At 40.1% G+C, this 17,312-nt stretch overlaps 1 protein-coding gene across 1 annotated transcript in view; it reads right to left on the minus strand.

Moving 5' to 3' along the window:
• The window catches only part of KCTD3 (potassium channel tetramerization domain containing 3), a 98,141-nt gene that overhangs the window by 20,823 nt on the left and 60,006 nt on the right, over positions 1 to 17,312 (minus strand). The window contains exons 9-13 of the mRNA XM_089684811.1: positions 13,565 to 13,755; positions 3,015 to 3,130; positions 1,568 to 1,655; positions 1,278 to 1,394; positions 886 to 1,056 (exon numbers count right to left, since the gene is read on the minus strand). Coding sequence (XP_089540937.1) covers positions 886 to 1,056; positions 1,278 to 1,394; positions 1,568 to 1,655; positions 3,015 to 3,130; positions 13,565 to 13,755 — 683 coding nt within the window. The remainder of the gene's footprint in view (positions 1 to 885; positions 1,057 to 1,277; positions 1,395 to 1,567; positions 1,656 to 3,014; positions 3,131 to 13,564; positions 13,756 to 17,312) is intronic.

Below are 17,312 nucleotides of genomic sequence, written 5' to 3' on the forward strand. Positions count from 1 at the left end.
CCTTCCCAACTGTCCTTCGTATAGTGCAGTGTGTACAGTATTATATCTGATCACTGTATTAGCGTCACTAGCGAAGTCAGTGTCAGTTAGCGCCCCTCCCAAACAGTGTCCGTTAGCGCCAGGTTGCCCGCCACACTATCACAGACCCAGTATAAGTCACTGATCACCGCCATTTCCAGTATAGTGTCTATAGCTGTGTAGATTCAAGTATATATACCAAAGACTGTAGATGCTATAAATTTCAAACAAACCAATATAAAAACTTATTGGGATTTTTTTTTGTAACCAAAGACAGAATACATTTTGGTCTAAAATGTATGAAGACGTTTGGATTATTTTTTTTTATTCATTTATTAGATACGTTTTAGAACAAAAAGTAGAAAAATATTGTTGTTTTTTTTCATTTATATAATAAAAAAAACTCAGTTGTGATCAAATACCACCAAAAGAAAGCTCTATTTCTGTGAAAAAAAAAATATAAAAAATGTAATTTGGGTACAGTGTTGCATGACCGAGCAATTGCCAGTTAAAGTAGGGCAGTGCTGAACAGCAAAAAATTCTCTGTTCTTGAAGGGTGTAAAACCTTCCAGAGGTCAAGTGGTTAAACTGTCAACACAATTCTGCTTTTCCAGGAAGAAGAGGACCTAGAAGAAGTCCTGCCTTCAAGGTGGCGGGGCTGTCTCAACCTGGAGATAGACTTCAAGCTTTAAAAAAAAAAAAAAAAAAAAAAAAAAAAAAAAAGGCCTGCCACATGTAACCAATAACCAAACATATAACAAGATCAATAACTCAACATATTTATTTTGAATTTTGGATGATCAATACCAGATGCAGATAGAGTATGTAGAATACTATACACTAACATCAGCCAATCTCCACATGTACCTGATACGAGATGCTTCTCTGACAGCATGATCTTTGTCACCGGGCTTCGGTGAACTGTAAACGTTTGAAAGAGCTGAGGCCCGGAGCCCACTGTCTCCGGATGTTGCACAATCACCCTCACCGCTCCCGAGCTTGTGCCGTAAGCAATCTCAATCCAGTTTCCACTGACACCTACAAAAGGCAACACAATGGGTGGGGTAAGATGATGGCACACATGAAGGCATGTGTTATCCAATACTATCACGAGAGTACACAGTTTTAACACAGGCATAAGGAGGAAGCACTGAGCACAGATGGGGACCAGGAATTTGACACTCTTTAGACACCTTCATTTTAGGAAGAGTTATGTTAAAAATTAAACCATTTACAGACAAGATCTCTGTATAACTCACTGGTTTTGGGTGTGAGGTAGACACTCAGGGCAGTGATGGCATCATTGGAGGGATCATGATACAATTCCGTCACTAGCAGATCATTATCTTTCATGCGTAGTGGAAACTTCTGCATATCTGCGGGGAGAAAAAAAAAGGCCGACAACAGTATCAGCCCTGAATCAGGTGACCATGACCACATGCTGGATGGTAAGGTATAATCAAAAGATATTAAAAGATGAAAGATGTTTCTGATCTTTCACCACAAGTGTTCTACTATTATCCGTTTTCAAAAACAAAAATGATCTTACCTATATAATAAATGGATCCATTGTTGCACCCCAAAAGCAGAAAGGAGCCAGCTGTGTCATAGCTGGTGATAGGGACAACATCCTGTACCTGAGGAGACAACAATATTCATTCATTCTGAACGCACAGCTTAATGACTTTTTACCAAAGAAAGTCAGTCCAAAAACAATTCAGGTAACCAGCGAGATTAAAGTAGACACCACATCAGATATATTTTCCACGTTAAGTACATGCAGACTAAGTACTGCGAAAGTATATTATTTCCAAGTATTTTTTTTTTTTTTTTTTTTTTTAACTTCCACAGAGAACACAATTTCTTTTGAAACATTGCATATTAAAGCTGAACTCCAGGTAGGGTTTTTAAAGTATAGTTACACTGGTCCAGTGAAGATCAATGTAAATATACATATTTTACAGCTATGAGTCTGCTGTGGAAGCAGAGAATCACCATGGTCACCATTACTACAGTGATTGCCACATTCTTACTGTTCTTATGTCTGCATAGTAACCACCATAGGGGATCATTCACTCAGCATGGACACCATTCACAGAACGTTTTGTATTTTTTTTAAGGAATAAAAAGGCTTACTCAAATTGGACAGGGTGGAAGTGCAGGGGGGGGGGGGTGACACCACTTCTCCAATCAGAGAACGTCTTCTTATTTATTGAGAAAAAAAATTACAAGTTGCGAATGGTGGTCGTGCCAAGCAAGCCTGCTTGGGTGTCTCCATAGCAAGCAGCTTGCTGTGGGGGCACTTGGCAGGAGGGAGCGACCAGGAGTGCCGGCCGGGGAACAGAGAAGAGGATGATCGGGGCTGCTCTGTGCAAAACCACTGCACAGAGCAGGTAAGTATTACATGTTTGTTATTTAACCACTTCCAGTCCGGACACTTTCACCCCCTTCCTGTCCAGGCTAATTTTCAGCTTTCAGTGCTATCACACTTTGAATGACAATTGTGCGGTCATGCAACACTGTACCCCTATGAATTATTTAGGATTTTTTTGAGACAGATAAAACTTTATTTTGGTGGTATTTATTCACCACTGGGGTTATTTGTTTTGCTATATAAATGAAAAAGTACAAACATTTTGAAAAAAAGTGTTTTTCTTATAAAATTTTGCAAATAAATAATCTTTCTTCATAAATCCACCCACTCCTGCACTGCTCCAGTCCAGCCGTTTATGTACATGGGCCAGACGGGCAGTGGTTAAAAAAAAAAAAGAAAATCTGTCTTTACAATCACTTTAAGACTGTTACCTGTTTTCCTGTATGCCCAGAGGTACACTTGAAAAATGATCTTATTGGAAGTCAAATGTAAAGTTTATGCTACAATCACGATTAGGTCACAAGTTGTTGATTCCATGGCCCTATGAACTGAAATCCCCCTCTGTAGGTTACCCATATTTATCATAATTGTAATCACGTTATCGTACTTGATGAGGACTTACCTGCCAATGCTGAGTGACGGCATTCCACACTCCAACTTTTCCTGTGTGGCTTGTAGCTACCAACTGGTTACCGATGAAGAACAACGCATCTACAGGTACACCGAGATTGAACACACCTAAACCATAAACACAAAAAAGGACAATTTATAAGTCACCGATCTATCTTCATTCAAATTACCTGCAAGGTAAAGTGCACCTGTAGTTAAAACCTTTTTCCTTCTTAGCTTTGGATAGACTGGGGAATGGCTAGACACGATGTCAGGTTTTTATTATCGGTCTGTGTCCCCATTGAGGAGCTTCACCATATCTGTCTTGACGATTATTGTCACTAAGAAAGGGGAAATCCAAAATTTTAGAGTTGTTCTTAGAACAAGAGGTGACAAGAAATCTTCCAAGGGGGACACTTGTTCCAGGGACACCAGTATGAGTGGAGAAGGCCACTCATTTTTAGAGAATTCCTCTAATGCCCGGTTTTGTGTTTGTGACAGGAAGTGAAGGGAAATTTCCCATACAATACACAGAAAGCAAAAAAAAATAAACTAGCAGGGATTTAATCCCTCCATAATGTTTCCCCCCAAAAAGTTTTGGTTATACATACACTTTCATATAAACCCTGCTTTACTGTACTGTGTTAATGACCCCACATAGGGGCTACACTTTACTGTCTACATACTTGCTACAGGTTGGTGGCTTAGTAATATGGAAGCATAAATGAGAATAGCAGCAATGGCGACTATTTTGTTATAGGATTTTTTTTTATAGATAATAATGTATATTTTTATATATAGAATACATAAAAAACAAATATTTTATTATAGACATTATTATTTTATTATACATTCTAGGCTGTACTGTGACACAGTGCCTGAACACACCACATAAAGTCCAATCACACAAATAAATTACATTCACTCAGCGGTATGATGCCACATGTGCGGCACAGAGCAAGATGTTCCTTGTGTTATTACATCAGGCATGATGACACTTTACCTTGTAAGCGGTATGCGGTCCCTATGGCACAACCAAAATACTTACTGTCAGACATGCAGTACCTATAATGAAAACTGAAGTTTTATTGAAAGATACATAAGAGATGGTGGGGTGGGAGAGGAATATCTTCTCAGACAGCTTCTATCTCAAAGTCTGTTAGGTTATAGTGTCTGGGCAGATTGCGGGCCAGTACTCATTGGGCATCCTCACAGTCTGGTAGATGAGGTGCTTTCAGGTGCACCACAAGTTGATAAACTTAAATACCTTAAAACCAAGGAGTGTCCCAGTTGTAGGGGATGCAGCTGTTTCATTTGTCCTGAGGACCCCTAAAAAAGGTAGACATGTAGTTTCCAACACAGTACATTGTCCAAATCAAGTCCCATGGATGCAGTTGCGAGTGAAGAATGCCCTCAGCTAAGCAGTAATGTTGGGCACACCATGAATGGCCTTGACAACTATTTTGTAATGGATTAGTCCAGGGCTTGAAAAAGCCGCTCGCCCGCTCGCCAAATGCGAGGAGAAATTCCTCTGTGGCGAGCGGTGAGCAGACATGAAGCAACTGCACCTGTGCTCCAAGCCTCATTTGTGCCCAGCTAGTAGGTCTAGACTCAAAATTTTAACCCCTGGATTAGTCCATCTGCAGGTTATTAGAATTATAGGTGCAAGTGGTGGGTGCAGCCAGTCCCTTTATTTATGACCTGCATACTCAGACAGTGGGATCTCCATACAATCATTCAATGCTCTGTTCCTGTCCACCTGTGAATTATTGGTTTTCCTGATCTCCATAGCATAAAAAACAGAATAAACACAGCAGACTTAGAGGGAGCCACTCATTATGAGCACAATAGGTGTGCAGACCCAGAAACCCGAGTGCAGAGATTTCTCCAAGAGAGTCAATTAAAACTCGAACTTGTCATGTGACCTAAAACCCAGCTCCACATAAATTGTCCTTTTAATCAGAATGTAAAATGATGTTTTATAGCAGCAATGGGGACATCTTTCCTGTCCCAGTTACAACAAGAAATAACGGGAAAGAGAAAGACAAAGCAATAAAAAACATGGCAGATGTCCTACAAAATAATGTTACCATCTCTGCCCCTATCAGAGGTATATCCTCATACTTCTCAGATTAGTGAGAGAAAAAAACCCAAAAAATTTTGGCTTGCCTTTTGTTGGGTGCTACCAATCCACTATTTACCAGAAACTGGAGAAGACTTGGGCATAAACGTGTTGGGCTGGTGGCCTGTGATATCATCCTGCACACTGGTAGAAGCTCCAGCAGAGCCATATTTGATTCTGTTGATGCGATTTACTGACTCTCTACATTTGAGAAAAAGCGCAAAATACATTTCACTTGGTTTTTATGGGCTGCACTGAGTATTTGTGCTTCCTCTCTCTTTTAAATTCCTTACCACATGGTATATTTATGAGGAGAAATACAGGAGGCATTGCAGTGGAGCCACAGAATGAATGGGATGTCTGTGTGGAAGTCTCACAGATTGGAGTCGTATCTTATAGTGTATGGCTGTGCGACAGCGGAGCTTACATGATCTTGTTTGCTTGAGATCCTATCTTTCTGGTAAGAAGTGTGTAAACTCTGTCCTTAGAACTATGGATCTTTCTGTGATTTGCACTTGGTTGTAATTATTCACAATAGATTTGAATATTATACTTGCATTTTTATTAAGTTTGGTGGACTTTACCGAAAATAATACTTGTTTGAGATATATATACAGTTGTGTTCAAAATAATAGCGTGTGTTGAAAAAAGTGAATAAAGCTCAAAATCTAATAGCTTTTATTTCCATACACACAAATGCATTGGGAACACTACACATTCTATTCCAAATCAAAACATGAAGAACAATATATCAAATTTGTGTTGTTCCTCTAAAAAAATTGAAGAAAAGTGAATATTAGACTGTTCAAAAAAATAGCAGTGTTTGTATTCTTCTTTACAAACTCAAACATTCACTATATAAACTGAAAAATGTTTGAAGATTTTGCTTTCCTTTGAATCACTTCATGAATATTTTGTTGTATAAGCACTGTTTCTGAGAACTGCTGTACATCTGTGTTGCATGGAGTCACCCAACTTCTGGCACCTGTGAACAGGTATTCCAGCCCAGGATGATTGGACTACATTCCACAGTTCTTCTCTATTTCTTGGTTTTGCCTCAGAAACGGCATTTTTGATGTCACCCCACAAGTTTTCTATTGGATTAAGATCCGGGGATTGGGCTGGCCACTCCATAAAGTCAATCTTGTTGGTGTGGAACCAAGATGTTGCACGTTTACTGGTGTGTTTGGGGTCGCTGTCTTGTTGGAACACCCATTTCAAGGGCATTTCCTCTTCAGCATAAGGCAGCATGACCTCTTCAAGTATTCTGATGTATTCAAACTGATCCATGATCCCTGGTATGCGATAAATAGGCCCAACACCGTAGTATGAGAAACATCCCATATCATGATGCTTGCACCACCATGCTTCACTGTCTTCACAGTGTACTGTGGCTTGAATTCAGTGTTTGGGGGTCGTCTGACAAACTGTCTCCGGCCACTAGACCCAAAAAGAACAATCTTACTTTCATCAGTCCACAAAATGTTGCACCATTTCTCTTTAGGGCCAGTCAATGTGCTCTTTGGCAAATTGTAACCTCTTCAGCACGTCTTTTTCAACAGTGGGACTTTGCGGGGGCTTCTTGCACATAGCTTGGCTTCACATAGGTGTCTTCTAATTGTAACAGTACTCACAGGGAACTTTACACCTTCTTTGATCTTCCTGGAGCTGATTGTTGGCTGAGTCCTTCCATTTTGGCTATTCTTCTATCCATTTGAATGGAAGTTTTTCGCTTTCTTCCATGGCTTTCAGGTTTTGGTTGCCATTTTAAAGCATTTGCGATCATTTTAGCTGAGCAGCCTGTCATTTTCTGCAATTCTTTATATGTTTTCCCCTCTCCAATCAACTTTTGAATCAAGGTACGCTGTTCTTCTGAACAATGTCTGGAACGACCCATTTTCCTCAGAATTTCAGAGAGAAATGCACTGTAACCAGCATGTCCAACATTTGCTGCCTTCCTTCCTTAAATAAGGACAATAATTGCCACCTGTTTTTCAAAGAATGAATGACCTCACTAATAGAACTCCACACTGCTATTATTTTGAACATGCCCCTTTCAATTAGTGATTCAATTACACAGAATCAGCAGCATGCATGTCATGACTGTTGGGTCTGTTGGATTTCTATTACTCTACTACACCGGCTAGTAAATTATTTACCATGTAGAAATATCATTTCTACCAAAAACAGTGATTGATCAGGTTAGTGATGTCTGACTGCTATTATTTTGCACACAACTATATATATATATATTTGGATTTTATGACGCATAATAATTTTTAAAGTGATACAGCACCCTTTTTGGCGTAAAACCCAAAATAACAGTTTGAAATTAAATAACCCTTCAAAATTAGGACAGGCACATGGAAAAAAAAATGTTTTGGGCACCTGGTCCATTAGATATCCCAATTTTCCTAATAGCAGCTTTCCCATCTTAAGAAACTGAATAAATATATTACATTTAAAATTATTATTAGGATTATATTTAGAACTCTGGAAGCTATAGAAGATTTGTTTTCTTTGAAATCTGCATGCATAGCTGTTATATAACCTCTGAAACAAACCAATTAAAACAATTTGTCTTCTTTAAGGTCCCCCAAAATCTTTTGCGATGCGCTAAAATATGTGTGGTGCTGAGATGCAAGCAATAAAAACAAAAACAGAGAAACAAGTAGAACTGATTACTCCAGAGGAGCTGGAGGTTCAGGGAAATCAAGAGAGACAGCTTGAATGGTCTAAAGGAATTTGAAGTGTCACTCCTGCTTAGACTCAGCCATGACGACTGCTCTCCGCAGGGACGAAGATGGTACAAATAATGACATGTCCCTGTCTTAAGGGGCCCTCTGCGAAAAATACCGCTTATGGCAGCAATCTGCTTGTGGTGTCTCCAGTAAGTAATACTGAAGGCCGGGCTGCCTGGGGGACAGCTTTATCATAGACATGCCAACCTTTGTAATTTTCTTTCGATGGTTTTAGCAAGGATCGGAGAGCTGCAACAACAAATTGTTTCTTTTACAAAGTCTGAACAAAAAGCACCGCTACGGTCCCCTGTTTGCAATCCAAAAGTGCCGTTCCCCACCATCACAATCTGAACCAAGTAGAAAGGCACTTCATTATTAAGTAAAATGGAACTCTAATTGAGGTGGATGTTAGCAATTTGCCGTCATCTCGCCCCGGTGCCCGCAGGTTCTGATTGTACTGCCAGCTGCTCCGAACTTTATTCCCCTCTACAGCCCTGAGAAATGGACCTGATATTAAACCAGATTATCAATTTCTTCTTTATGCACGGCTGAATATTGAAGGGACTTTCCTTATTGCTATGTGCCAGCCGCGCTGTTCAGCTGCCTGCTTTAGCTCCAGAGCTCTCATTTGTTATGACAGGTCTCGCAGCTCACTCCGATTGGTTACACCTACTAAAAAAAAAACAGCAACTTCTAGAGAACCAGGGTCTGTTCAGCAAGCAATCATTTAAAGTCTGTGTACACCCAAAATCTATTTTTCAATATGTTTGGCATCAGGCCTCTTCGTATACAGTTTTCTTTAGCTAAACATTTTGTGTAATTCGAAGACAAAGTTTCCTTCCTGGAGATCCTGCCAGTAACAGCACTTTCTGTGGTAGGTTGACAACACTAAGTCACGGTCTTGCAAACAGCAGCATTGTTGTTAGCCGGTGTGCCCTAATTCAGTTGTCCGTGGGGCTGCCTGGAAACACTGCTGCTAATTCCCAGAGGGCCCTTTCACAAAAGACATTTTTCCTGCATGTTTGCCTTGCAAGAAAACCATTTACCTTTAAGTCCTATGGGACTCTTCACACCACTGTACTGTGGTTGCAGTTCATTTTGAAAAGTCCTGCATGCTGCAGTTTTAAAAACCGCACCAAAAATGCAACTCTCCATTGAAATGAATGGAGAACTCTTCAAAAATGCATCAAAAACTAACTGCGTTGTGTTTTTTGTGCATTTTTTAATTATGTGTCCTTTTTTCACAGGTGCAAGCAAACAAAATATGCACCAGAAACGCACTGGAAATGCAATCTGAAACAAAGCAAAATTGCATGTGCATTTTTACTGAGGATTTGCTGCAAAGCAGTGTGAAAGGGACCTTCGTTTTGTCAGTCTGCAGCAGGAAGCGCCGTTACTGACAGGATCTCCAGGATCACTGCAAAGTTCAAGGTGAGTAGTGGTGCTGGTGGTGGGGGAGGTAGAGTGCAACAATACCACTCTCCCCTCCCTCCTAGATTGTTAGCTCCAAGGAGCAGGGCCCTCGAACCCAGGGGTGGACTGACAACTCATGGGGCCCCCGGGCAATAGGGGATCATGGGGCCCCTGTGTCCTCACCCACACTTAAACCACACCCAAAAAAGCCTCTAAAAAGGTACCAGGGGCATCTCATAGGGCCCCCTACTGACCCTGGGCCCTCGGGCAGTGCACGAGTGCTCTAATGGTCAGTCCGCCCCTGCTCGAACCCCTCATGTATCGCATTGTATTGTTACTGTACTGTCTCCCATTGTAATGTACAGTGCTGAGCAAACTATTGGCACTATATAAACACTGAATAATAATAATAATGAGAGCAGAGAGAAATGTTGTGACAGTAAAACTAAAATTTGTGCAGGAAGCTTCCAGTACTGCTAACATGAAGATGATGCCCTTTCTATGGAGGAGAGCAATGTTTTCATGTGAATGGGGCATACAGAAAATATTTGTTTTCAAACGTATCCTTGGAGTGACGGATATCTGCCAACCACACATACAGAGTGAGCGTGAACAAGTCCTTAGAGAAGAACTACAGGTACAAATACTCCTCTAAGCACCAACGGTTCTCATAAGATGGCACCTACATATCCACTTGAAGGCCAAGCCTTTCTCTGACAATTTTGTAACTTTTGAATACTGTAAAATTCAGTATTTTTTGCTAGAAATCTTCTTATAACCCCCATACATTATATACAGGTGTACCTCGGTTTACGCATTTAATGCGTTCTCCTTGAAGTTTCGTATTGCAAAAACTTCATAAACCGAAACGCGGTTTCCCATAGGAATGCATTGAAAACCAATTAATCCTTTCCGGAGGTCAGAAAAAAGTTTTTAAAAAGTTACTGTCACTATGAGGTTCATTTACTAAAGCTGGAGAGTGCAAAATCAGGCTCACTTCTACATAGAAACCAATCAGCTTCCAGGTTTTATTATCAAAGCTTAATTAAACAAGCTGAGGTTAGAAGCTGATTGGTTTCTATGTAGAAGCAAGCCTGATTTTGTACTCTCCAGCTTTAGTAAATAAACCCCTATAGGTCAGTGCCGGTTTTTAAATGTAATTACCGTCTTTTTTTTTTTCTTTCACTATAGCACAGAGAATCAGCTGTCACTTTCCCCACAGCTTAAAGAAAGAAAGTTTCCTTTTAGATTATTTCCCTGAGTTAAAAGAAACAATGTTTCCTTTTAGTTTGCTTCCTGACATAAAAGAAACAAAGTATCCTCTAGCTCCAGGGAAAGTGACAGCTAATTCTGTGAGCTATAGTGAAGAAAAAAAAAAAAACACGGCAATTGCATTTAAAAATCAACACCGACATACACTTCATATTGCAAAAAAAATTTGTAAACAATTTGTAAACTGAGGAATTATTTTCCATGGATTTTCATTAATAAACTGAAAATTACGTTAACCGAGGCTTTCGTAAACCGAGATACGCCTGTAGTTTTTGCTTTTAGCAGAGACACTAGAGAATAAAATGGAGGGTTTTCTAATTTTTGATATCGCGCATTATTGGTGATACAGTTTCTCGATGCAAATTTTTTGGAAATTTAATGAATTTTAATGCAAACACAATATAATATGCAATTTTTGGTACAATATAAAAGATGACGTTGCGCTAAGTAAATAGATACCCAACATGTCACTTTAAAATTGTGCACGCCCATGGAACGGCGACAAACTACGTACATAAATGATCCATAGGCAATGTTTTAAAAGCTTTTACGGGTTATACCATTTTACACAGGAGGTCTGATGCTAGAATTATTGCTCTTGTTCTGATGTTCACACCACACGTGAGTTATCACTGCACTCACTATTTACAGTGAGGGACAGAAGTATTTGAACACCCTGCGATTTTGCAAGTTCTCCCACTTAGAAATCATGGAGGGGTCTGAAATTCACATTGTAGGTGCAATCCCACTCAGAGACAGAATAAAAAAAAACAAAAAAAAAAAAAAAAAAACAAATTCAGGAAATCACACTGTATGATTTTTAAAGAATTTGTCTTGCACTGCTGAACATAAGTATTTGAACACCTGAGAAAATCAGTGTTAATATTTGGTACAGAAGCCTTTGTTTGCAAACGTTTCCTGTAGTTCTTGACCAGGTTTGCACACACTGCAACAGGGATTTTGGCCCACTCCTCCACACAGATCTCCTCTAGATCTGTCAGGTTTCAGGGCTGTCGCTGAGCAACACGGAGTTTCAGCTCCCTTCAAAGATGTTCTATTGGATTTAGGTCTGGAGACTGGCTAGGCCACTCCAGAACCTTGATATGCTTCTTACTGAGCCACTCCTTGGTTACCTGGCTGTGTGCTTCGGGTCGTTGTCATGTTGGAAGACCCAGCCACGACCCATCTTCAATGCTCTGACTGAGGGAAGCAGGTTGTTGCTCAAAATCTCACCATAAATGGCCCCATTCATCCTCTCCTTAATACAGTGCAGTCGTCCTGTCCCCTTCGCAGAAAAGCACCCCCAAAGCATGATGTTACCACCCCCATGCTTCACAGTAGGGATGGTGTTCTTGGGATGCAACTCATCCTTTTTCCTCCAAACACGAGTGAATTTTAGACCAAAAAGTTCTACTTTGGTCTCATCTGACCACATGACTTTCTCCCATGCTTCCTCTGGATCATCCAGATGGTCATTGGCAAACTTCAGACGGGCCTGGACATGTGATGACTTGAGCAGGGGAACCTTCCGTGCAATGCATGATTTGAAACCATGACGGCATAGTGTTCTACCAACAGTGACCTTTGAAACTGTGGTCCCAGCTCTCTTCAGGTCATTGACCAGCTCCTCCCTTTTAGTTCTGGGCTGATTCCTCACCTTTCTTATCATCAGTGATACCCCACGAGGTGAGATCTTGCATGGAGCCCCAGTCCGAGGGAGACTGACAGTCGTCTTTAGCCTCTGCCATTTTCTAACAATTGCTCCAACAGTTGATCTATTTTCACCAAGCTGCTTGGCAATTGCCCCATAGCCCTTTCCAGCCTTGTGGAGGTCCACAATTTTGTCTCTGGTGTCTCTTGACAGCTATTTGGTCTTGCCCATGGTAGTAGTTTTTCATCTGACTGACTGTGGGGTGGACTGGTGTCTTTAAAGAGCTCAGACAGGTGCTACTAAGTTAGATTAATGAGTGGAGTAGAGGTAGACTTTTTAAAGGCACAGTAACAGGTCTTCGAGAGCCAGAATTATTGTTGTTTCTTAGGTGTTCAAATACTTATGTTCAGCAGTGCAAGACAAATAAATTCTTTAAAAATCCTACATACAATGTGATTTCCTGAATTTTTTTTTCTTTTTAATTCTGTCTCTCAGAGTGGGAATGCACCTACAATGTGAATTTCAGACCCCTCCATGATTTCAAAGTGGGAGAACTTGCAAAATCTCAGGGTGTTCAAATACTTCTGTTCCTCACTGTAGGTATGAGTGCTCGCAAGAGAGGACAAGGGCGCTTTAAAATGTTTAATTTTTTTTATTTTTCATTTTTACACAGTACCTGTTAATACATTATATTTTTTTTTTTTAGCAAAGGCCCTAGAGAATAAATTGTTGGATTTTGTTATTTTTTATGTCACGCAGTATTTCCACAGCAGTTTTTCAAACACAAATGATTTGGAAAAAATACACTTTAATGAATTTTAATGCACACAAACACAATATACAGTAACACCTGATTTTTTGGTACAATATAAGAGATGGTGTTACGCCGAGTAAAAAGCTACCCAACATATCACGCTTTAAAAACAAGTACGCTCGTGGAATGGTGACAAACTACATCGCCATAGGCGACGCTTAAAAAATCTTTACAGGTTACCAGCTAAGAGTTACAGAGAAGGTCTGGTGGTAGAATGATTGCACTCGCCTTTAGTGTTTGCGTGTTTGTGCAGGCCCAACGTGTGCGTTCATCTTTGTGTGCGAGCGTGTGGAGGGGTGTGTGGAGGGGTGCTTTAAAAATGTTTTTTTTTTTTTAAATTTTACATTATTTCTTTACACATAAATTTCTTTATACATAAAAGCTGGCCACCAGCCTAAAAAAAACAATATCGGGATGATGCCTGCAGGCATCAACCCAGTACAACCACTTAATGCCAAATAACGCACATGTACATGATATGGCATCAAGTGGTTATTTGAAAGGGCACAGAAGATTTCTACAGTTCTCATAAAGAAAGAGCGAAGTTCACCTATTTCACTGCCACTGCTTCCATCCTGTATGCTCCAAAGAATTATGCTGCTTTCTGATGCAACCGCCACCATCTTGTCTTTATCTCCATGGGGCCCTCCGACTACCTTTGCATTAAGGGCCACCCTTTCAATGGTCCAGTCTAGATATGGGCTTGAGAAGACTTGCTGCCAGCCAGAGGATTCCTTTATCCTATGAAAAAGCACAAATGGAATATGAAAGGCTCATTATCAAGAACAGTAAGCAGCTAAACTATATACTAGTTCTGTAGAAAGCACTCCCATTATAGTACAACTCAAAGAGAGCATCTAGTGCGGTCTATATGACTTAAAAAGAGTGCCAGCAGTTAGGGCTCTCTGGATGCTTCAAGTGCCAGTAACAGCAACTATTGCTCTCTAGAAGACGCCAACTAGTACCAACATCTATCTAGCACTCTCTAGGACTCCAACTTCCAGTAGAAGCATACAGAGCTCTCTATATGGCTCAAATTAGCAGTAAAGACATGTAGCAATCTCTATATGGCTCCCAAATATCCATACCACATCTAGGGCTCTCTTTATAACCAACTACCAATGCCAGCTCTAGCTCTCTATATGGCCCAAATTTACTTAACCACATTTAGCATTGTTTACATACAATCACCAGTACTATCCGCATCAAAAGTGCTCTATATACATTGGGTATAAAAAAGAATCCCACCCTTAAAATAATCACATTTTGTTGCTTTGCAGCCTGAAATGAAGACGGAAGACAGACATAGTATTTGTTTTATCCAGCTGTATTTACTCAATTGCAATTTAGAACATCCGAGTGAAAGACATAACAGCAACATGTCATAAAAAATCAAAAAAAAATCAAAACCAGAATCACTGAGTTGAGAAAAAGGATCACCCCAGCCTCAAGTCTGTTGGGATATGTCGCCATTAACTTTGCACATCCAGACTTTGCAATATTTGCTCACTTTTCTTTGCAAAACTGCTCAAGTTCAGTTCAAGTTGATGGTGACCATTTGTGGAATGCAGTCTTCAGGTCAATCCACAGATTTTCAATGGGGTTTAAGTCTGGAACATGACTAGGCCACACAAGGACATTCACCTTTTTTCTCCTTCAACCACTGTGTGGTCATTTTTGCTGTGTTGGGAGTTGGACATTGTCATATTAGAAGGTAAACCGTCTTCCCATTGACAACTTTCTGGTAGAGGGCAGCAGATTTTCCTAGAGAATTTGACGGCATTTGCCCCATTTATTTTTCCTTCTATCGTGACAAGTGCCCCAGTCCCTGCTGCAGGGAAACCTCCCATAACAGGATATTCCCACTTTCATGCCTTACTGTAGGGATGGTGTTATTTGGATTGTGAGATGTATTGGATTTCTCCCAAACATATTGTTTAGTGTTGAGGCCAAATCATTCAATTTTAGTCTCCTCTGACCATAACACCTTTTTCCATGTGGCCTCCAAATTTTCAATATGCATTTTAGCAAAGCTCAGTGGTGACTGCATGTGGCCTTTCTTGAGAAGTGGCTTTTTTCCTGCAATCCTCCCATACAAGCCACATTTGTTGAGAATTTGTGATATTGTCACATGCACACAATGACCACTATTTGTCATAAATTCCTGCAACTACTTAAGAGTTGCTGTAGGCCTCTTGGTAGCCTCTTTGACAAGTTTCCTCCAGGCTCTTTCATTCAGTTTGGAGCAATGTCCTGATCCAGAGAGGGTCTGTGTTGTACCAAATACCTTCCACTTCTTAATAAATATAATTCACTGTGCTTCTAGGCATTGATAAAGCCTTTGATTTTTTTTTTTAGCCATCTCCTGACCTGTGCCTGTCCACAAATTTATTCCAGAGATCTTTTTACAGTGCCTTGCCACCCATAGATGACTGTTTGCTTCAGTTGCACTACCGGGACTGAAATACTCCAGGAAAGCTCTGCATGCTGAGCTAGTCAAAATGATCAAAGTTGAAAGTCAAATGGCTTGTGTGCAATTGAGAAGGTGAATAGCTACATCTGACTGAGTTTACAAGGCATGTTTAGGATGGGGTGATCCTTTTTCCAACTCAGTGATTCTATTTTTGAATGTTATTTTTTTTCTAACATGTTGATGTTAAAGTTGTGTTCAAAATAATAGCAGTTCAGCATTACTAACCAGATCACGGTTTTTGGTATAAATTATATTTCTACATGGCAAATAATTTACTAGTAGGTGTAGTAAAGTAATAGAAAGCTAACAGACCCAACAGTCATGCCATGCATGCAACGGATTCTGTGTAATTGAATCATTAATTGAAAGGGGCATGTTCAAAATAATAGCAGTGTGGAGTTCAATTAGTGAGGTCATTCAGTCTGTGAGAAAACAAGTGTCAAACAGGTCTTTGCAGACATTGCTCAGAAGAACAGTGTACTGTGATTAAAAGGTTGATTGGAGAGGGGAAAACATATAGAGAAGTGCAGAAACTGATAGGCTGCTCAGCTAGAATTATCTCATATGCTTTAAAATGGCAACCAAAACCAGAAAGACGTGGAAGAAAAACGGAAAACTACCATTTGAATGGATTGTAGAATAGCCAAAATGGCAAAGACTCATCCAACGATCAGCTGCAGGAAGATCAAAGAAGGTGTAAAGTTCCCTGTGAGTACTGTTACAATTAGAAGACGCCTATGTGAAGCCAAGCTATCTGCAAGAAGCCTGCGCAAAGTCCCACTGTTGAAAAATAGACATGTGCTGAAGAGGTTACAATTTGCCAAAGAGCACATTGACTGGCCTAAAGAGAAATGGCGCAACATTTTGTGGACTGATGAAAGTAAGATTGTTCTTTTTGAGTCTAGTGGCCGGAGACAGTTTGTCAGACGACCCCCAAACACTGAATTCAAGCCACAGTACACTGTGAAGACAGTGAAGGATGGTTGTGCAAGCATCATGATATGGGGATGTTTCTCATACTACGGTGTTGGGCCTATTTATCGCATACCAGGGATCATGGATCAGTTTGAATACATAAAAATACTTGAAGAGGTTATGTTGCCTTATGCCAAAGATGACATGTCCTTGAAATGGGTATTTCAACAAAACAATGACCCCAGAAAACACAAGTAAGCGAGCATCTTGTTTCCAGACCAACAAGACTAACACTATGGAGTGGCCAGTCCAATCCCTGGACCTTAATGCAATAGAAAACCTGTGGGGTGACATCAAAAATGCGGTTTCTGAGGAAAAACAAATGCAGGGGAATTGTAGAATGTAGTGCAATCATCCTGGGCTGGAATACCTGTTCATAGGTGTCAGAAGTTGGTCGACTCCATGCACAGATATGAAACAGTTCTCAGAAACAGTGCTTATACAACTAAAAATTAGTTCAGTGATTCACAGGAAAGCCAAATCTTAAAGCACTTTTCAGTTTATACAGTAAATGTTTGAGTTTATAAAGAAAAATGCAGACACTGCTATCTTTTTGGACAGCCTAATATTCCTTTTTTTTCTTCATATCTTGATTTGGAATAGAATGTGCAGTATTCCCAATGCATTTCAGGCTACAAAGCAACAAAATGTACTTATTTTAAAGTGGGGGATTTATTTTTTCTATACCCGCTGTAGCTCAAACTACATTGTGCCTGCACAAAAAACACTCTGACCTGCATTTTTTTTTTTTATTTAGAATAACCACCTTTAGGCCCCTTTCACACAAGGAACCGCATCAACCACCCCCTGAAAAGCGATCCAATGTGGATCATTTTTTCAGTATTGGCTC

The sequence above is a fragment of the Staurois parvus genome, unplaced genomic scaffold, assembly GCF_062004578.1.
Source record: "Staurois parvus isolate SC_StPar_1 unplaced genomic scaffold, SC_StPar_1.0 ptg000357l, whole genome shotgun sequence".
Lineage (NCBI taxonomy): Eukaryota > Metazoa > Chordata > Amphibia > Anura > Ranidae > Staurois > Staurois parvus.